At 36.3% G+C, this 19,760-nt stretch overlaps 3 protein-coding genes across 9 annotated transcripts; 2 read left to right on the top strand and 1 right to left on the bottom strand.

The window, feature by feature from the left end:
• Positions 1-957: 957 nt before the first annotated feature.
• On the bottom strand, positions 958-5,219 carry LOC114760405 (NF-X1-type zinc finger protein NFXL1). The gene is made up of 2 exons (XM_028949654.1): positions 5,108-5,219; positions 958-4,671 (listed from the first exon to the last, which is right to left on the bottom strand). Exon 2 carries the CDS (start codon positions 4,561-4,563, stop codon positions 1,249-1,251), a length of 3,315 nt encoding a protein of 1,104 aa, XP_028805487.1. The 5' UTR covers positions 4,564-4,671; positions 5,108-5,219; the 3' UTR covers positions 958-1,248.
• Positions 5,220-7,686: 2,467 nt separating this feature from the next.
• LOC114760408 (putative pentatricopeptide repeat-containing protein At1g12700, mitochondrial) lies at positions 7,687-12,489 on the top strand. Of its 7 annotated transcripts, none has more exons than XM_028949660.1 (5): positions 7,687-8,023; positions 8,431-8,500; positions 9,129-11,721; positions 11,813-11,857; positions 12,075-12,489. In XM_028949660.1, exon 3 carries the CDS (start codon positions 9,317-9,319, stop codon positions 11,165-11,167), a length of 1,851 nt encoding a protein of 616 aa, XP_028805493.1. In that variant the 5' UTR covers positions 7,687-8,023; positions 8,431-8,500; positions 9,129-9,316; the 3' UTR covers positions 11,168-11,721; positions 11,813-11,857; positions 12,075-12,489. The 7 variants fall into 7 exon arrangements, with proteins under 7 accessions (XP_028805493.1, XP_028805492.1, XP_028805497.1 ...); XM_028949659.1 differs by having other exon boundaries at positions 8,431-8,582; XM_028949664.1 differs by lacking the exon at positions 8,431-8,500 and having other exon boundaries at positions 7,687-7,934.
• Positions 12,490-16,127: 3,638 nt separating this feature from the next.
• Positions 16,128-19,760, top strand: LOC114760397 (glutamine synthetase cytosolic isozyme 2-like). The gene is made up of 11 exons (XM_028949649.1): positions 16,128-16,330; positions 16,684-16,723; positions 16,844-16,947; positions 17,055-17,103; positions 17,222-17,328; positions 17,427-17,514; positions 18,346-18,474; positions 18,568-18,642; positions 18,726-18,817; positions 18,900-19,059; positions 19,433-19,760. The coding sequence occupies exons 1-11, from the start codon at positions 16,257-16,259 to the stop codon at positions 19,583-19,585; spliced, it is 1,071 nt and encodes a 356-aa protein (XP_028805482.1). The 5' UTR covers positions 16,128-16,256; the 3' UTR covers positions 19,586-19,760.

Genomic DNA, 19,760 nt, shown 5'->3' with positions numbered 1-19,760 from the left:
TATTTCATGTTAGGTGGCATCGTAGCAGCCTAGGCATGCCGAAGTGACAATGACAACAGAATATCTCATGCAGACAGAGAGAGGGAAACAGGGGAGGTGAGGGATAATATTTTAATTTTTTTTATTTTTTATTTTGATGCACATAATATTTTATGCATTATAATAAAGATAAAATTGACTAGTAAATTATGAACCAAAATGATTGAAAAGGGAAATTGATAGCCACAATAAGCGTCACATGGATTTCCGTCAGGGAATGGTCACTAGTGTGAACAAGCGCACATGTGGTCTGATTGCTGCATATGCTGCCATCAGAGCATCTTATGGAAACTTCTTTATTGTACCTCTCGAGGTTTTATGAATAGTAATTAAGCGAAAACAAATCAGATCATTTGCTTTAAGAGTAGATATAAATTGTCGGGACTAAATCCTTTTGATTTTTTTTTTTTTTCATTTCTAAAGATTGTAGAATGAAGGAAGTCTCTTAAATGACCATAATCTTACTTCCATAATACTCTGCGAGAAGCAAATCTAAGCCAACGAGAAAACTCATATTTTCTTTTACCGTCTAAGCCAATCACTAATTCAGAACAAATCATACGATTTCTTGAAGTTATAAACTTCCCCTTTTATTTATTTCCATTTACAGGCACTGTTTGTTATGTACGTGATTTTGATCAAGGTGCAAGCCAGAAGACGCGATAGAGAGAAAAACAATCAAGGGATATGCACAGGTAAGTAAGGAAACATAAATCAATAAAGAAAACAGGAGGTTAATGACGCGACATCACCTGCCCCATATTCGCCTGAAGAGCTCATTTATTGAATAGTAAAAATTATCTTTCAATTTGCCGGTAATGTCAAGCTGAAAGCGACGTTTTAAGATCCTATACATTAAAATAGATACGCTTCAAATGCGTGCTGAAGCATAACTAATATAATATGACTGGTCAAATATTTTTCGGGCAAATCGATTACGTTAAGAGTAAGCGAACACCAAATTCTGGCCGGGGATGATACTATCACTTCAATGATGTATATAAGGAGTTGGAATCGAAAGAGAGAAAAAAAATTTGGGGGGGGGGGGGGGGCGCAGAGAGAGGACATTGACCGGAAATGGGGGAATTGCCTGAACAGGCCAAAATTTATAAGCCAGGCCCAGAGGTCAAGCAATCTTGTCCATTTCTTTTCAACAAAATGACATCTCAAAAAAAGAAAAAAAGCGTTTGCTGAATGTGATCCCTTTTATCATTCATAAGCTTTCTCCCAATCATCTACTACTTCAGAAACTTCTGTTGCATTATCATTTCCTTGATGCTGTCGTGGAACAGAACCACCGGATTCAGATTCCAGCTTTGGGCCAGAAGATGAACTTGCTGATTGTTTCCGAGAAACTTCAGTTCTAATGGACTCAGCAGCTGAATTCGAAGATGATTCTTGGTCTAAGACACTCCACCGATTCAATGAAGCAGTGATTGGGGCTTTAGGTGTTTCTCTCGTCCAGGCAGAAGGCTGGAGATTAGCAGAACCAGTAGTCCACTCTTCATCACCCCAAGAATCTTCTCTCCAGCCAGGCTCTTGAACCACAGCCTTTTTCCATGAATTCCCCTTCAATGCTGCCAGCGCTCCTCCTTCTTTCAGCGTTCCAGCTCCTCCCCATGCATTAGTTGCTGCCGATGTTGCTGATGCCCCAGCAGTTGGTACAACCACCACAGCGCCATGATAAGTTGTTGCATGATCCAACCTCCTCATTGCAGTCGCAGCTCGGCTAGGATCATGGAAAACAGCCAATGCATTTTTATCATTCAACCAAACAAGTTCACATTCACCGCCAAACCTCAAGACTAAAGCACTTATATCGGCTTCTCTTGGTAAGTCCGGAAAGGAGACAACAAGACGGGGATCCATGTCTACTAAGGGATCGAATTGTGGAGGGAAAGTTGCATTTACCGTTGTAGTACCCTTAACCCCAAGCACCCGGGGAGGAGCCTTTGACTTCTGGGTCACATGAATTATGACAAATCGCTTTGGCTCCCAACCAGCAGCACTCACCGCCAACTTCCATCTATCAGCAATAACCCTCACTGCATCTCTCTTATCCTTCAGCATAGGACAGAAAACATGGACTTTCAAACCATGGGTTACTCCTCTGCTCTTGCCAAGAACTAAAAATTTGCATCTCTCCTCCACAGACAAAACCCACTTAGGATCACGCCTGAGCATGTCTGAGAGCAATTCAGCAGTAGTGGAGTTCTCACCAAAATGAAGAGAATCCAAGTTTGGAGGGGTGACATCAAAAGCATCAGCAAGAACCTTTTTACGCTCCAACTTAGCACATTCATCATCACATGCCAGCTTTCTTTGTCCAAGGGGAATCAATTTGCTGTTTTCCACTGGTTGAAGTGGAACAGGCAACTTTTGAATTATGGAAGCTTCATGTATGGAATCCACATTATAATTACCACTACCACTACCAGCACCACAAGGAACATTTGCCGTTATACGGCCACAAGAACAAGTAATTGTAACAGAAAACTCACATCTTATATCAGGGCATGGTGCCGAAGGGTGACACGCAGCTGTACATGTATGCCTGCAGTCTCTCCTTGGAGCACCACATGTTTGACCACAAGAAGCTCGGAGACCTTGGTCACAACCAGATGGACCATCACAAGGTGGAGGGTGACATGTTCTGCCACAAGCATGTAACCCACACCGTCTGGTCTTCCCACACAGTTTATTACATCTAATATCCTTTGACCCACAAGGTATATTCCTAAGAACCACATGCCCACCAATACATTCTTTTGCCACAGGCACCGAACAAGGTGGGCAATCTCCAAAGTGGCAGCTGTGGGAGGCTGAATGGCCACAAGGTTGAGGAACTGAACATGGAAGTTGACACGAGGGAGGGGGTGTACCACAAGGCAATGGAGGAGGGATTGAGGTCCTACCACAAGCACATGTCAAATCAGTGAAGATAGTTTCAAGACAAGGTGGACAATGGCCACTATGACACAGTGATTCACATGCATGTTGCCCGCACCTTAGCTTCTTTCCACATGGCATGGTACAAAAGTGAGGATCCCACTCCCCATTTAGACGATTATTTGGATTAGAAAGTGGACAACAACGTTCACTACATCGATGCCTTCCACAGTTTTTTTTCCGCCCACAAGATCTTTCACAAGTAAACGACTCATTCTCCTTCATTGCCTTGTAGCACTCCACAGTTCGAGAAGTTGAACAACACCGACACTTTTGGGATACTAGAACCAAACATGGTGGACAATCCCCCAAATGACATGCCTCTCTACAATGATGCAACCCACAAGGAAGAGGCTTGTCACATAATTGTGAACAGGTTGGTATTGGATCTAGACAGCTCTGTCGTTCCTCCTCCAGTTTTGTTTTCCCACAACAGCATGTCTTAATCTGGCTTGGTAAGAATTCACACTCCCCACAGCTGCCTGGATGACAAATCTCATTGCAGACATGATTACCACAACTAAGCTTCTTCCCACAATTAGAACCACAAGAAAATACACCACCTTCAACTTTAATTTCACCCTTCACGGCCATGTCCCCACAAAGAATAACCTCTGCCTTCCCGTTGCAGAAACAAGAGGCGTTGATTAGAACTTGACACGGGTCACAAGGACCCACATGGCAAATGTGTTTACACCTATGACGCCCACACTCAAGAAGCTTATCACAACGTTGACCACAGGTAAGAACAGAGGAGCGATCAGAGCACCGTGTGGTAATAGTTTTCTTCCCACAAGGACACAAACGCGGTGGTGCAAATGCTTTACATGGAGGGCATGGACCTGGATGGCATTGCAGAACACAAACATGAGGGCAAAGATCTTCCTTGCTCCCTCTCCCTCCATTAACCAACACCTCCCTTTCAAGAGGCTTCCCACATGGTTCTCCACAAGAATGTGGTGTGAGATACGGATCAGATGGTGGGTCGGGCCTCTTTCCACAAAAGCATACATACCTAATCTCCCTTGATGACGTCAGCTGTACAGATTGACAACCAGGACACCGCCAATTAAACCCTTGATTCTTTTCTGCAGAGACATCAACAGAAGTAGGTGCTCGAGCCCACTTCTTTATACAATTCAGGTGAAAGATTGAGTAGCAGCTTGGGCAAGACCAGATGGGTGCAGATCTACGGACCATGTCGTAGCAAATCATGCATTCTACAGTACTTTTCATAAGCTTATCCTGGATCTCTTGCAACAGTTGAGGCAAATTAGAGTCCCTCACTCCGTGTACCAGTTGATTGTCATTCCTTCCCTTTTCCCTCTCCCTTCTATGATTAATAGGCCGATTTATGTGACCACTTGACCCATGATTGCTTCTGTGCTGATTTGCTGGTGGAGCAACATTATTATTTGAGCAACCAGCAATACCATTTTGATCCAATGGATAATTTGATGGTATCGAATTCAACGTGGCAGCGGCTGCAGATGCTCTAGGAACCCATTCCTGACGAGAACCTTGGGCAGGAATCTTGGACCGATCCCTTCTTTCTTGGCGGACGTGCAAGCTCATTGTATGTGATGTTACACACACAAAGCTCGTCTCAGCCAACACTGAACTAAGACTTGAATCACAGACCAAACCCCAAAATAGTAGAAGTTACACCCGATTTTATTCCAACTGCAAATCAACATTTAATAAAGAATTATGGATTGAAAATGCATTACTGAATTCAGAGATAAACATCTAACCGACATAAATAGACTAGCCTCGAAAAGTAGATAACAAAACTCACAAAGAAAATCATGATTATTTGAAATAACCTGATCGATTTCATAACAATTCGATAATCGTGCCATAAACAAAGCCAGGTAAATTATACGAAAAACAGCTCTCAGAAATTCATATTTTTCCCTCACAATTCGCCGAAATGAAATCTTCAGAAGCCAACATATTTAACACGATATCGGCAACCAAATTGCAATCAGTTCCAGACAAAACTTACTTGAAAGTGAACTTCTTTTATTCAAAATTCAAGAAGAAAGAGAGATGTAGAAAACAACACGTATGCAATCAAGCTATTAAGATTATTCACAAGAGCAAAACTATATAATACCTGATTGTTGCCTGTACTGGCGGATTTTCTGGAGTCGGTGTTGATGGACGAGAAATGTTCAACTTCGCGGGATTAAAGTAGTTCGGGTCTAAGAAACCGACCCGAGGAAGGGAGAAGCAAGGCCGCAAGGGTGAGAGGCAGAGACGAGAAGCTTATATAGGAGAAACTACTTGGGCCGAAAGGCAAGTGTGGGTGGTCCCCACTCTCCTCGCGGTCCTGCTGGCGGACCGTCAACGCGTGCGTGGTGATCACTCAACCCTGCCCTTTTTTTTCAAATACACAATTTCTTCATTTTCTTGTCTATTTTGCATGGGGAAAAAAAATCTCATTTTAATTTCTCATAGTTATTTGGTTAATTTATTTCTTTAATTGTATGATCAAAACAAAACAGAATACTCCCTCCATTCCTTATTATAAGAGACATTTGATGCTTATGACATGTTCCTATATATAAGAGACACTTAAAAGTTGTCTCTATTTTTTTGTATTGATTTTCTATTTTACCTCTATTTATTTTGTCTCCAACTCATACTCTCTCTCCCTCTCACTTCTCTTTTTTTTAATAATTTAATTGTTCTCTTTCATACTCTCTCTCCTATTAATGGGGGTATTGTTGGAAAAAACATAATACTTTTTACATATTAATTGTCCTCAACTAATTTTAACTGTTTTTTTTATCAACGTAATTTGGTTATTTGTCTCTTATAATAAGGAACGGAGGGAGTAATAAAGAGCTACCTATCTTGGACATGGGTGATACTTCATCCTGAAAAGAAATTAGATATCATGTTATGTTTTGATTGCATTTTTTATTTTCGTAGGTTGAATCGGAATAAGTTTTTTATTGTTTTGATTTTTTTGCCGGCATTTTTTATTTTGATTATAGACTTAAGATTATGACATCTGATACTTTTTTTATTAATTTATTGCAAGATTGTGCAAGCATTTCAAAGTCGTATGAATGTAAAGATTAAGATACATTGTCACATCTTTATTAGCAAATCTAGATTCATGCATGTATGTGCATGCAATTTATATAGTTTTCTCTTTCACCTTATACATATAAACAATATTTCTCCAATCCTTAATATAAGACCTATTTAACTAATTTAATTAGATTAAGAAAGTTAAGTAAATTAGTTAATTATAAGAAAAGTGACACATGTTTTTCTAAAACACCATAATCATCTTTCTTAATACTCCTCCGGTCCTTAATATAGGACCCAATTGGTGAGTTGGTTTTGGTCCTAAATATAAGACCTATTTCTCATATTTATCAATTTTCTCTAAATTACCCCTATGGATACTCTTTCAACCATAATCAAGTAGAAGAGAAAAATGAGGTATTAAAAAAAGATGATTATGGTATTTTAGGAAAAACGTGTCACATTTCTTATAATTAACTAACTTACCTAACTTCCTTAATCTAATCAAATTAGTTAAATGGGTCTTATATTAAGGACCGGAGGAGTACCATTTCTTCCTCTTCTACTTGATTATGGTTAAGAGAGTATCATAGAGATAATTTAGAGAAAACTGATAAATATGAGAAATGAGTCTTATATTTAGAACCAAAACTAACTCAAGAATTGGGTCTTATATTAAGAATTGGAGGAATATATTATAAATCAATCATTCACTGTATACATCATTTCATTATGAATCAATTATATTGAGTCATGCATTTCAAAATTCATTATTAATACACAATTATGAATGATGAGTGAATCGATGGTGGGATTTTCTCACAATCAAATATGTAGGTTAGCATACACTGTGACACATTAATTATTTTAGGATCCTATTTATTGCAAATCTAGATTGTTTACACAGCCACATTTTAAAATTTGTTTCTGTATATATATTCATATTTTTTTTCTTGACTTTTCACCTTACAAAGAATTACTATAAAAAAGCTAAACCCACAATCTCACATTTACCAACAAAAAAAAAAATCAATGAACTTGTATTATATTTATCGTTTCATGATCCTTTCAATTAATTTTTGCAGTAGTTGATGTTCTATAACATGAAACTATCAAATTTTTATTGACCAGGTAATTCATTTTTTTAAGCATTCCTTTACATACAAATACAATCCTTGAAAATTTTATTGATGTTATGTTGCAAGTTTTATGATTCATCATACTCTTATAATTATTTCTAGTTAAACTTGTGACTCAACGAGTATTTATAACAGTAAATTATCATTTTATATTTAGTAAAAAAAAAATTATCATTTGATGAAGCAAATCATATTCAAATATTTATAGATCTTCAATAAATCAGTTCTTTGTTACATAAAAATTAGACCTTTAATTAATGAGTCAGACAATTGGAAATAATAATAATTTATTATAATTTTTATTTGAGGTTAATATAAACTTTGTTTTGTCATTTACTTTTAAGAAATCAAAACTTAAAACCCAATACCACTGGCCGTTTGGTCGGGTGGTGTGTGTGGGTGTGCGTTGCGGATACGATCCCGCCCCTTGTAACCAAAAAAAATGAGGAGCAAGTAACAAAGACAAGTGCCTCTAGCTGGAACTAACAAAGTCTAATTCGTCCTCTTTTGTGTTGGTCCATTCCCTTCAAAATCCCGACGGTGCCGGGCATAGAGCAGGAAATACTCCGGCAATAATACCTGCTCCATTAGCAGCGAGAGCTTCACGACACTCTTCTTCCTTCTTTTTCTTCTTCTGTACTGCACAGGAAATCCATTTTTGCTGTCCTTACTTGCCTTCGCTTTTCGTTCTGGCGCGGTATCTGCTATACGTCCAATTGGAGCATTCGATTTATAAAGTTTCTGGGCACCTTGATTTCTGACGTCCTGCTTGCGATAGTTGCGGATTCAATTAAGTTTGCTCCTCCTTTGAATTTGATCGGCGACCTCTATGTTTGACTAGATTTTTACAGGTTTGCACGCGTATTTGTTTTCTGGTGTCGTTCTGTTCGGGATTACCGTTTACGCACTACTTTTGATTTTCTGATAATCGTTGAATTGATTCATGTCCAGATAGAGAGGTGGAAGAAAACTTAGCCGTTTGTTTTTTCTTTCTTTCTTAAATTTATTGGGACGCATTGATTTACGGGAATACTTTCAAATATTCATATCCCAAAACAAACCAGGAAAAACATTCTTTCTTGGTCATTCCATCCCCATGACGGGCCATCGAAATGCGTTTTCAAATTGGATTGTAATAATATTTCAAAACCTACTTCTCTCTTAAAACTCTATCTGTCCGTGTCTTTCTTCCATGAGTGTAAATTCACTTAACTTTGGCGTAATGTTAATTATAGCCTTATCTTTTAATCTGTCGTAGGATATCCTGCCATGATTAAATAGCAAGAAGTGAAGCTGGTGGCTAGCATTCCTTTTTCCTTTTCCCAAGTGTAATGAACTTGAAGAAAGTTGAGATGTATCATTTTCATTGGAATAATATTGCAAAATCAGCTTCTTTACAAGAATTATACAGTAATCGAACTTTATTGTAACATACTGCAACCAACTAATTGTTATGAACTAAGAGTCTTAGGATTTGGAAGTGGTGAGGCAGCTTTGAGCTTCCACATTAGCCCATTAGTTCTTCTTCATGTTATATGGGAAAATATATTGTCAAAGGATTCCGCTATGACATTAAAAAGAACCATAAAACATTCCTCCCCTCTTGGCTTATGTAGATGTAAGAGCAGAAAAGGAACATTTGTGACACTATGAGAACTGGGTGAGCAATAATAACTTGTCAGATAGATATCTGATTATAAATAAATTATGCAATAATTATTCTTCAATGATAAATCTTTAGAGTTATTATGATCCTCAAGTTAAGAATGATAAACAGTTTGTCAGTAGACAGTAGTATCACCACTGCTCCGCTGTACAACATTTTGCTGAGTTGATGGTTCATTATAAAGTTTATTATTTTGTTTTTGAGCACTCTATCTGTCGTGTGTCTTTTAACTTCTTTTCGTCAAACATTGTTTCTCTAACATCACTAAGTGTGTCCTTCTTTCCCTACAGAAAGTTAAGCGGAGAAAATGAAATGACGTGGACATCAACAACAATGGACTCAGCCTCAAGAAGATAAGTGTTGCAACCTAACACTGACAACTTTCCCTGTTGTATTTAGCATTTGTAGTTATGAACCTAGATGAAGTGGTGATGTTTGGAAGAAAAAGAGGTGAAACTCAATGTAACATAGGAAAGCAATGCTGCAAAAATTAGCTTATATTTTGTGGTTTCCCATTCTCCAAGACATCAGTTATGTTGCTAACTACCGACCCTCTCCTTGTTTCCTATGGCGTCATTCGTTTCACTTTCCATGTGTTGGTAGCTCTTATTTTTCATCTTTTCCAACATGTACCTCTGTTGGTGATGTTGAAATGGGTGAGAGACAATATAGGCTTCAGTTTTTGAATTCTATGAGAAATCAATGCAGGTCCAGTCAATTTAAAAAGGTTGATGATGCCTTAGATTTCTTTCATGAAATGGTTAGGATGAAGCCTCTGCCGCCTGAGAGGGACTTTACGCTACTGATTGGAGTGATTGTGAGGATGAAGCACTACACAACAGCAATTTCCTTAGTTAAACATCTGTATTTCTTAGGAATGAGAGCTAATGTCTGTACTTTTGATATTATCATCAATTGTCTTTGCTATCTGAAGCAGACAGCTTTTGGATTCTCAGTCTTGGGGACTATGTTCAAAGTTGGTCTGGAGCCCACAGTGGTGACTTTTACCACTCTCGTGAATGGACTCTGTATAGAAGGCTATGTTGTTCAAGCTATAAGTTTGGTTGACCATATGGAAAAGATCGGGTATCAATCTGACATTCACACCTATGGAGCAATAATAAATGGACTCTGCAAGACCGGAAACACATCTGCTGCCATTGGATATCTAAGGAAGATGGAAAAAAGAAATTGGAAACTCAATGTTGTAGTTTACAGCACAATTGTGGATAGTTTGTGCAAGGATAGATCAGTATACGAGGCTTTAAATTTGTTCTTAGAAATGACTGGCAAAGGTATTCGTCCTAATCTTGTCACTTATTCTTGCTTAATTCACGGTCTTTGTAATTCTGATAGATGGAAAGAGGCAAGGACTTTACTGAATGAAATGATGGAAAAGGGAGTCATGCCAGATTTGCAAACTTATAATATATTAATAGATGCTTTTTGCAAAGATGGAATGGTTGTGAAGACTAAAAGCATTATTGGTATCATGATTCAAATGGGGAAGGAGCCTAATGTTGTCACCTATAATTCATTGATTGGTGGATATTGTATTCAAAAGCAACTGAAGGAGGCCATGAAAGTATTTAAGTTGATGGTTGATAGGGGCTGTTTGCCAAACACTGTAACTTATAACTCTTTGATCCACGGATGGTGTAAGATTAAAAACTTGAATAAGGCTATGTATCTCTTGGATGAAATGGTGAATAAAGGATTTATTCCGGATGTTATAACCTGGACCTCTCTTATAGGTGGATTTTGCCAAGTGGGCAAACCACTAGCTGCAAAAGAACTGTTTTTTAGTATGCACAGCTATGGCCAAGTTCCCAGTCTCCAGACTTGTGCCATTATTTTGGATGGACTATTCAAGTGCCATTTTCCTTCTGAGGTAGTATCTTTGTTTGGGGCAATGGAGAAGATGGCTTTGGATTTTGATATTGTGATCTATAATATTTTGCTTGATGGAATGTGCAACTCTGGAAAAATGAATGATGCATGGGCTCTCTTTTCTTGTTTGCTTACTAAAGGGTTGCAGGTTACTTGTCGGACATACAACATAATGATCAAAGGTCTTTGTGAAGAAGGACTACTAGATGAAGCTGAAGACTTAGTGAGGAGTATGGAAGAGACTGGATGTGCACCTAACGGTTACACTTATAATATCTTAGTCCAAGCATTGCTGCAAAAAGACGAGATTTCAAGGTCTAAGAAATACGTTCAGATAATGAGAGATAAAGGATTTTCTGCTGATGCTGCCACAACCGAATTGCTTATTAATTGCTTATCTGCTAACAGAGGAGATAATGTGTTTCCGGAATTGTATTAGAAGTTTGTTCAAATTTAATCTCTCAATTCATTACATGTTGTGTCTTCATATTTGATGCTTTCAAAGTTTTTCATCGCCCTTGTTTTATGCATGAGAGATAACGAAAACTGACATTTGCTGAAGACGTCCTTTAAATCGTAGTTTTAAAAATAATAATAATAATAATGAGTCTTTACCTGCATATTTTATTATGATAGTTCTTCAATTTTTTTTGAAACATCCTGGAATAGGGAGGACTTTAGGAACTTTTAGAAATTAGATATTTCCCCGTAGTATTAGTGGGGTTGTGCATCTATTTTATAGATGGAAATATTTCCTTGCGAGTTTTGATAAAGTGTAACGATGCAGCGTGTTATGTTTGGGTGCTTTATGCGGTCAACTTTAGGGATGATCCTTTGCAACTAATATTTCCTCGAATCTATCATTGATTCAATGACTTCTGTCTGGGTAAATTGAACACATGCAAGAATATGAGGAAAGGTGCAGCTAAGTGGACTAGAAGGAGATCTTATCCATTGAGGAAGTATTGTGTCTATGAAATCCTATGCTGAAAGGTGAATTTTATAGGTCTAAAGAGAATTTGATCTTTATGATGGTAATTTTTTACTTACCTCGTGTTAGCTTGTTTTTGTGCTTTTTCCGCAGGTGCTTAGCTTCTTCATGGGTTTCAGTACATGGTATTTCCTACAGGTGTTTCCTTGTCTGATGTACGTTTCAATTTCTATTTTCAGCTAATGCTTTTCCCCTGTCTACTAGAGGTCATTTAAGAAAACTCGTTTAGCCCAGTTGCTTCCTGCTGTGTAATTTCTTAAGAATCAATTCATATTGTTGTGGCCATTGTATAATACTTTCATGAAAATTATTCCGCCGAGATCATCATCTCATTTGGGTGTTGTGATTGGCTCAGGTCGTATGATGCCAGTTGTAAAGGAGGAACGTTGAGGGCTACATTGATACTTCTATTACCAATATTAAGCCGTTCCATGGACATGAAGACTGTTGAATAATTTATCTGGGATCACTTGAAAACCAAAACACGTCCAATTTTTGATCGTTTGGTGAAACAGTAAATGCATCAGTATTACATTTATTCGTTTATGGATGAGATAGATATTAGAGGAGCTTAAAAGTAGGTGAGAAAATTCATAGAGCAACACTGAAAAGCTTTTCTGGAAAGGCTATGGACCCTGTTTCACTTATGAATGTATTGTACCGGAATATTACATATTTTATATTATAGGTGAGCTTGGCTGCCAAGTTTGAACTTTGAATGAATATCTTCATTTCAACAATGGGTTGGATGAATATGATTGCATGGCAAATAAATTGCACATTTTTTCGCTCCTTCTGATTTCAGTGGCGGACTGGATAATATGGTCAATAATTTTCACTCCTCTCTCTCTCTCTCTCTCTCTGTGAAAATAGTTGGCTTTTTTTTTTTTTTTTTCACAAGAGGATTTTGCAGCCTCTAAGGATGACCTTACTATACAAGGAAGGGAATTTTGAACGAGCCACTAATCTTCTGGTCATTGTGCATCACTCTTACCAGTCAGGTTTTAAGCAAGTTATCAGAGGTATTTTTGATAAGTCTAGTTCTTTAATTCGTGTGATTTCCGCTATTCTTTGCTATTTTGAAAAGTATTCAAATCCTAGTTTTATTGGGGCTGGATGTCAAAGTTTGTGGTCCAACAACCTTAATAGCAAAGTTTTATGACATGTAAAAATGGAAAATTAGGCGTATTCAGTTTTTTCAGATTTCTTTGTTGATCTGGTGGGCAGCTTAAGAAGCCAAACCATAAATAAGTTACCTTGTTATAATTATGATCATGATTTCAGTCCACCGAAAAGATGCTTATCATATATTTCTTTTATTATAGTAGGAGAGTTTGAATCTCTTTTATATTTTTCTTCCCTCTTTTGAGAGTTAAGACTCACTCGCACTAAAAAAATTAATTCCAAATTTCAAAATATTAATATTTTTTATAAATAGTTTGTCTTTACTACATCAAAGATATACTTAATACTACCTCCGATCCTAATTATAAGAGCTAGTTGACTAATTTAAGAAGATTAAGAAAATAAGTTAAGTTAGTTATTTGTAATAAATAATTGTTGTTTTTCTTAAAATATTCTTAGTAATCAAGTGTATTGACTAAAACTACCATTATTAGAAGAATTATTTTTTAAAAAAAATACATAAATATAAGAGACAAAGTGGATTGGGGTCTTATATTTAGGATCAAATTAAAAGTCAAACAGAATCTTATATTAAGGATTAGAGGTATAGTAATTGTTATCAAAGATATTCAATTCCAAATTGATAACAACAACTTTATATTTTTATAAAAATAATGAATGACAACAACACGATAGAGAGCCAGCAATAGCGACAAACCCAATGCTCAGGCTTTCCGCCTTCAATCTGCAACTTCTTTTATCAAACCTATTTACCTCCTTTTTACTAACAGGATTAAGTATAGTGAAAATAGTTAATCCCTCATAATGTGATGAATTAAAATTTAAATATTTATTAGAAGATGTGTTCATATTTAGTGTCTGATATTGTTTAGATTGCCTATACATATTTAAAAAAAAAAAACCGTTTTTCTGTAAAACCAAAGAATGCGACAGAAAGAAAAGTTGATAATATGAAAAGCACTATAGTTACTTAAACATGACATTTCAGAAGTTTGGTTTCGGGGTTTCAGATATTGTTGCACAGTCTGCTTTCAAAAAAAAAACAAAACAAAACATAGAATACATACGTGGTGGATGCTATCATTGGAATAGGAAAGATAAGTTTTAAAAGTTTGGCTTTATGCAAAATTGACAAATACCCTGAACAGTGAAAGGCCTTCTTATATACTTTAAATATTCAATCAATTAATTAATAATTCAAAAAATGAGAGCATCCAAAGTTGGAATTATTTTTTAATTTAATATTTAAATTAAATTTGGTAACTTGGGTCTCCAACCAGAACTCGCCAAATAAAAAGAGGACTCACATGTTAAAGAGCAGGCATTTATATAATACTTGGACTTCGTATAAATTGCATGGGCTTTAGTATAATTACATATATTAATAAAATACTAAATATAAGAAAAGGAATAAAATATCTTGGATATTGATGATGCTGATACGGTGGATTATTGTGCAATTGGGTAATGACATTGAAATATAATGAAGTTGTGGGTGGGCCACCATTCACAAAATTAGTATTACTTGCAAAAGCAAGCTATAAATATGTTGTGTCCTAATTTTCATATCTTAATTGCATTAACTCACTCCACAAATCCAATTTTACATTGCCTAATTCACCAAACTTTAATGCCTAATTCCTTTCTTTCCTTTAAATTTACTTCTTCATTAATATTAATTGATAATTAATTACTTAATAAATATATGGTTAGGGATCTATGCTTGTAATAGGTCCCCTAAATGCCTGCGGCTTCTTATCCAAGTGGGGCCCTTATCATCTCAAATGCATTTAGCTAAAATATACTACCTCCTGTCCTATTTATAAGACTCTGTTTGTAAATTATAAATGGGGTCTTATAATTAGGATCGGAAGTAGTATAATTTTATAAATTTTTTTACATATGTTTTATGACCCCAAAAACTGAAGCTTAGTTTATTTTAGATTTTAGTCCTTAGCTCTATATTCCTTCTATCCTAAAATGTGACTCATTCTTCAGTATAATTTATACTAGAAAATAGGTCTTATTTTTAGTATTGGAAGATTTTTTTTTTTATCCTCCCATTTGTTATTTATGATTTCTTAAGTTGGTCTTTCATCATAAGATTCTCCGGGTACAAATTATAATTTCACTTCATTAAATAAGATATACGACTAATGGCATCGAGTCAAGTGATTAGGAATTTGATTCTTATTGAGTAACATCAAGAGTTTGAACTTTGACAATTAGAAAGATTACCCTCTAGACCTAACAACATTTGAATAGAAGGTATCATTTTTTTCCAAGGATGAGAAGTTTTATTTTTTTTAAAAAAAAATAAGATTTAGGCACACAATAATATATACTATTAATTTAGCAATTTTTTTAAATAAAAATCAGGTTGAATTTTATTGATTTCTAGATGTATTAAGGATTGTTTAATTATTCAAATGGTTTAATTTTTAATTGAAATTTTATTTAAATAAATTTATATTTAAAAATGTGAATATTTGTGGAGAACAAACACATAGATTTTTTTTCTTTTTGTGGTGATCATAATTGACTCGTTTATTATTCATCGTATTTTTTTTTACCTTCATTATTCATCGTATATGATCTATCAAAGCTTGAGATAAGCAATGCTGCTTTAGGGTTTCATGTGAGCAAGGTGGCAGAATTTATGAGGACGAACCCAATCTCATCTTTTCTACTTGGAAGCTCCTTTATTTCGGTGCCCTCCTATTTTATTGATTATTATGATCCATTTTAGAAACGTACACCGTACAAAAACTGCCAGATCTAAAGTTCCAAAATACATCAACATTATTATTATTATTATTATTATTATTATTATTATTATTATTATTATTATTATTATTATAATACAGATTTTAAATTATATACCCTTTAAGTATTCAAGAATAAATAACCCTTATTTTGGACTGAGTTGCCTAACGATGGGAACATGGAAAAGGTTGTTGAAATTTGAAAAGAGCACCAAAGTTTCATCTTGAAAGTATCTCTTACCTTTCTTAGCTTTCAGCAAAGTATTGTATAATATCATATCATGAAATGAAATCAACCAATCCCACTTCTCATTCATTACCTACCATTCATGATGCAGCCTTTAGTCCGTCATTTTTGGTACCAAGTTGTTTATTTCTTTTTGTTGTTTTATTCTTTAAAAAATAAATAACTGAAAGTGAATATTTGATTCCAAATTCTTTTAGTTTTCCAAGTTCAATTCATTTCAGAATCTTGCGTTGCGTGTCTGAATGCAGTCTTCACACCTATGACTATTCTATAAAAGGATCCTCATACCAAGCGAGAGAGGCCATAGCCTATCAAGACCATTAGCCTCCATCCTCTGCTCATATCTTACTGATTAGCCCTTCCTTCTTAGCAACTCATAATGTCTCTGCTCTCAGATCTTGTCAACCTCAACCTCTCTGATACAACCGAGAAGGTGATCGCAGAGTACATATGGTAAGTTTTCTTCTCAGGAATATCTGTTTTTAACATATTTCCTGAACATACTCAAAACTAGGGACAACAGGACTCTTCTCTGTTTTTGTTTTTGTTTTTGTTTCTGTTTTGGGTCTGTTCATCAAGACTGTGATGAATATGTTAGCCTTGGGTAAGGTTTTTATTCTGATTCGAGGATATCCTCGTATTCAGCATTTTCTAAATCCTCCTGTTAGTCCAATTGGTTCTTTTAGTCAATCAGGCTAATAAAATTGTACTAGACCACGTCTGATTGTTAAAACCATGTTCTGGGGTTACTCTGTTAACTGAGTTGACACATAAAAATTGATCCTTGATTATATATGAACAAACAGGATCGGTGGATCTGGCATGGACCTCAGAAGTAAAGCCAGGGTAAATGCGCTTTTTTTTTTTTTTTTTCCCTTCCCTTCTCTTCTATGGATGATTAATACTGTGTGAACCACTACCAAAAGCCACTTGAACTTACCTCTTTTTAAAATCTGGACTTTACAGACTATTTCTAGCCCAGTGACTGACCCTGCAAAACTTCCCAAGTGGAACTACGATGGGTCAAGCACAGGGCAAGCTCCTGGAGAAGACAGTGAAGTCATCTTATAGTAATGTTCATATACTCATCCTCATGCTGTTCTATCAGTGCTTCCTTATTACTCCTACAGAAACTAATGACTATCGTCCCCTTTCTGTTTGATGTATTGTCTCAAAGTCCACAAGCAATCTTCAGGGATCCATTCAGGAGAGGCAAAAACATTCTTGTAAGCTTGTCTTAACTTTGAAGATATAACTAGTTTATGATTAGAGAAGCCATTCTCTCAGAGTTATCTTCCATAATTTTGGGTGTATACTCACTTCCGGTAAAAATCTATTTATTAGGTGATGTGTGATGCTTACACTCCAGCTGGAGAGCCCATTCCAACCAATAAGAGGCATAATGCTGCCAACACCTTCAGCCACCCTAAAGTTGCTGCAGAGGAACCATGGTACATATAGATATTCTGAATTTGAATATTTTATGAATAATCTCTATGCAACTCCACATTTTAGGCCTTCAAATATACTGAAATGCGTATGCAAACAGGTATGGCATAGAGCAGGAGTATACCCTGTTGCAGAAGGATACAAATTGGCCCCTTGGTTGGCCACTTGGTGGCTATCCTGGACCACAGGTGCAAAAACTTTTCCATGTCTGTTAGTGTATATTTGTGGCTTTTTTCAGTTATTTAATTTTTCTTGCCTTGTACATATGTCATCCGCAAAAGCTTCAAACAGTTCTATTATTGGTTATATGAATAGAAGGTCTTACAAGAAGCGTGTCAAAAAAAAAAAGAAGGTCTTGCAAGAAACATTGAATCCACCTCCCAACCAATTAGTGAATTGTCTTCTGCTGTTCAAAACCTGGGTTTTGGACGTTTCTATTGCTGTCCCACTGGTTACGCAATTGAGGGGCCATTTAATTATCTTCTTCGGGAAAATCAAAACAATTTTTTTCACATAATCAGATTAAGGCCCATCAATTCTATTAAAAACATTTCTAATGGTAATATGTAGCTTTTTCTGTTCAAAACTTATTAGGTTTTGGACATTTCTACTGCTGTCCCACTGGTTACGCAATTAAGTGGCCATTTGATTATCTTTTTTTGTTTTTTTGTTTTTTGGCCAAATGTCATTTGATTATCTTCTTCGAGAAAGCAAAAATGATATAAATATATATATATATATATTTTTCACAAGGTCTGCAACTCTCGGCATGCCAAAATTAAATTAAGGCTCATAAATTCTGTTAAAAGCATTTCCACTGGTAACATGTAGCTTTCTAAGTTGGTCGCACTGAACGCTTCTCTTTTAAGTCAATCAGAATTAAGCAAGATGAGATACAATGCATAGAAACTGTTTTGCTGAAATTGAAACAAAGGTTTTTCCAATGGTCAAACTTGGCTGGCGGGTTTCTGCATGAATGGTGGCTTGTATGAGTAAAACTCGAGTTGACATTTGAACAGGGCCCATACTACTGTGGGGTAGGTGCCGATAAAGCTTATGGGCGTGACATAGTAAACTCACACTACAAAGCCTGTCTTTATGCTGGCATTAATATCAGTGGCATCAATGGCGAAGTGATGCCTGGTCAGGTAAACATCATCACAAAGATTCTGTCTTTATCTTTATTACCCCATTAAAATCTCATCTTGTTTAAGATATAATGTTCTTTTGTGCTTATATAGTGGGAATTCCAAGTGGGTCCTGCCGTCGGCATCTCTGCCGGAGACGAGCTCTGGGTTGCTCGCTACATTCTGGAGGTAAATTTTAAAGCCAATCTCGTTAGCTCTCTTACATATGATTAAGATATAATATTGATGAGGATGTGTTGGTTTGTTGGCAGAGGATCGCAGAGATTGCCGGGGTTGTGGTTTCGTTTGATCCCAAGCCTATTCAAGGAGACTGGAATGGAGCTGGGGCTCACACCAACTACAGGTACTGTCATAATCAATTGAGACTTGTTTTGGAGTTTAAGAATGTCTGGGTTGTGATAAGAATAGATGGATGATAATGACAGCACAAAGTCGATGAGAACTGAGGGAGGCTACGAGGTGATAAAGAAAGCCATTGAAAAGCTTGGTTTAAGGCACAAAGAGCACATAAGTGCTTACGGGGAAGGCAACGAGAGGCGTCTCACAGGGAAACACGAAACTGCAGACATTGACACATTCTCCTGGGTACGTCCAATTGTTTCCAAGATTGATTAGCATATATGGAATCTGACAAAATGAGTCGTACTCCTCCGGTCCTTATTATAAGACCCAATTTGACTTTTTATTTGGTCCTAATTATAAGACCAAATCCATTTTGTCTCTTGTATTTATGTATTTTTTTTCAAGATAATCCTTCTAATAATGATAGTTTTAGCCAATATACTTAATTAGCAAGGATATTTTAAAAATGACAACACTTATTTATTATAAATAACCAACTTAACTTACTTCTTTAATCTCCTCAAATAAGTCAATTGGGTCTTATAATTAGGACCGGAGGAGTATTACTTATGAACTATGTAGAATCTGAGAAATGAGATGTACTATTTATGAACAGGGGGTGGCGAACAGAGGAGCATCAGTGAGAGTAGGGAGAGACACAGAGAAAGAAGGGAAAGGATATTTTGAGGACAGAAGGCCAGCTTCTAACATGGATCCTTACGTTGTCACCTCCCTCGTCGCAGAGACCACTATCCTCTGGAAACCATGAACATCATCCTCAACATCACCACCATTAATCCTATCGCTCGTCTCTTTGGCTTTCATCTGCTTGAATTTCGTTACCATTTAAGATCTGAAGTGATATGCCCACTTCTGTCTGTGGAGTTTAATAATATTCAGAATAATACTCTCTTCCATTCCATCCAAATTTTTATGATTTCTTA

Source organism: Neltuma alba, unplaced genomic scaffold (genome assembly GCF_004799145.2).
Source record: "Neltuma alba isolate B1F8T4 unplaced genomic scaffold, ASM479914v2 tig00010974_pilon, whole genome shotgun sequence".
NCBI lineage: Eukaryota > Viridiplantae > Streptophyta > Magnoliopsida > Fabales > Fabaceae > Neltuma > Neltuma alba.
This window is presented reverse-complemented; position numbering and strand designations above follow the sequence as displayed.

What these genes read in the sequence shown, in the direction of transcription:
- LOC114760408 (XM_028949664.1), top strand. Translation starts at nt 9,317, where the DNA reads ATGCTGCAAAAATTAGCTTATATTTTGTGGTTTCCCATTCTCCAAGAC.
- LOC114760405 (XM_028949654.1), bottom strand. Translation starts at nt 4,563, where the DNA reads ATGAGCTTGCACGTCCGCCAAGAAAGAAGGGATCGGTCCAAGATTCCT.
- LOC114760397 (XM_028949649.1), top strand. Translation starts at nt 16,257, where the DNA reads ATGTCTCTGCTCTCAGATCTTGTCAACCTCAACCTCTCTGATACAACC. An exon ending in GTGATCGCAGAGTACATATG is followed by an intron (nt 16,331 to 16,683) that starts GTAAGTTTTCTT and finishes ATGAACAAACAG; the next exon opens with GATCGGTGGATCTGGCATGG. An exon ending in GACAGTGAAGTCATCTTATA is followed by an intron (nt 16,948 to 17,054) that starts GTAATGTTCATA and finishes ATTGTCTCAAAG; the next exon opens with TCCACAAGCAATCTTCAGGG.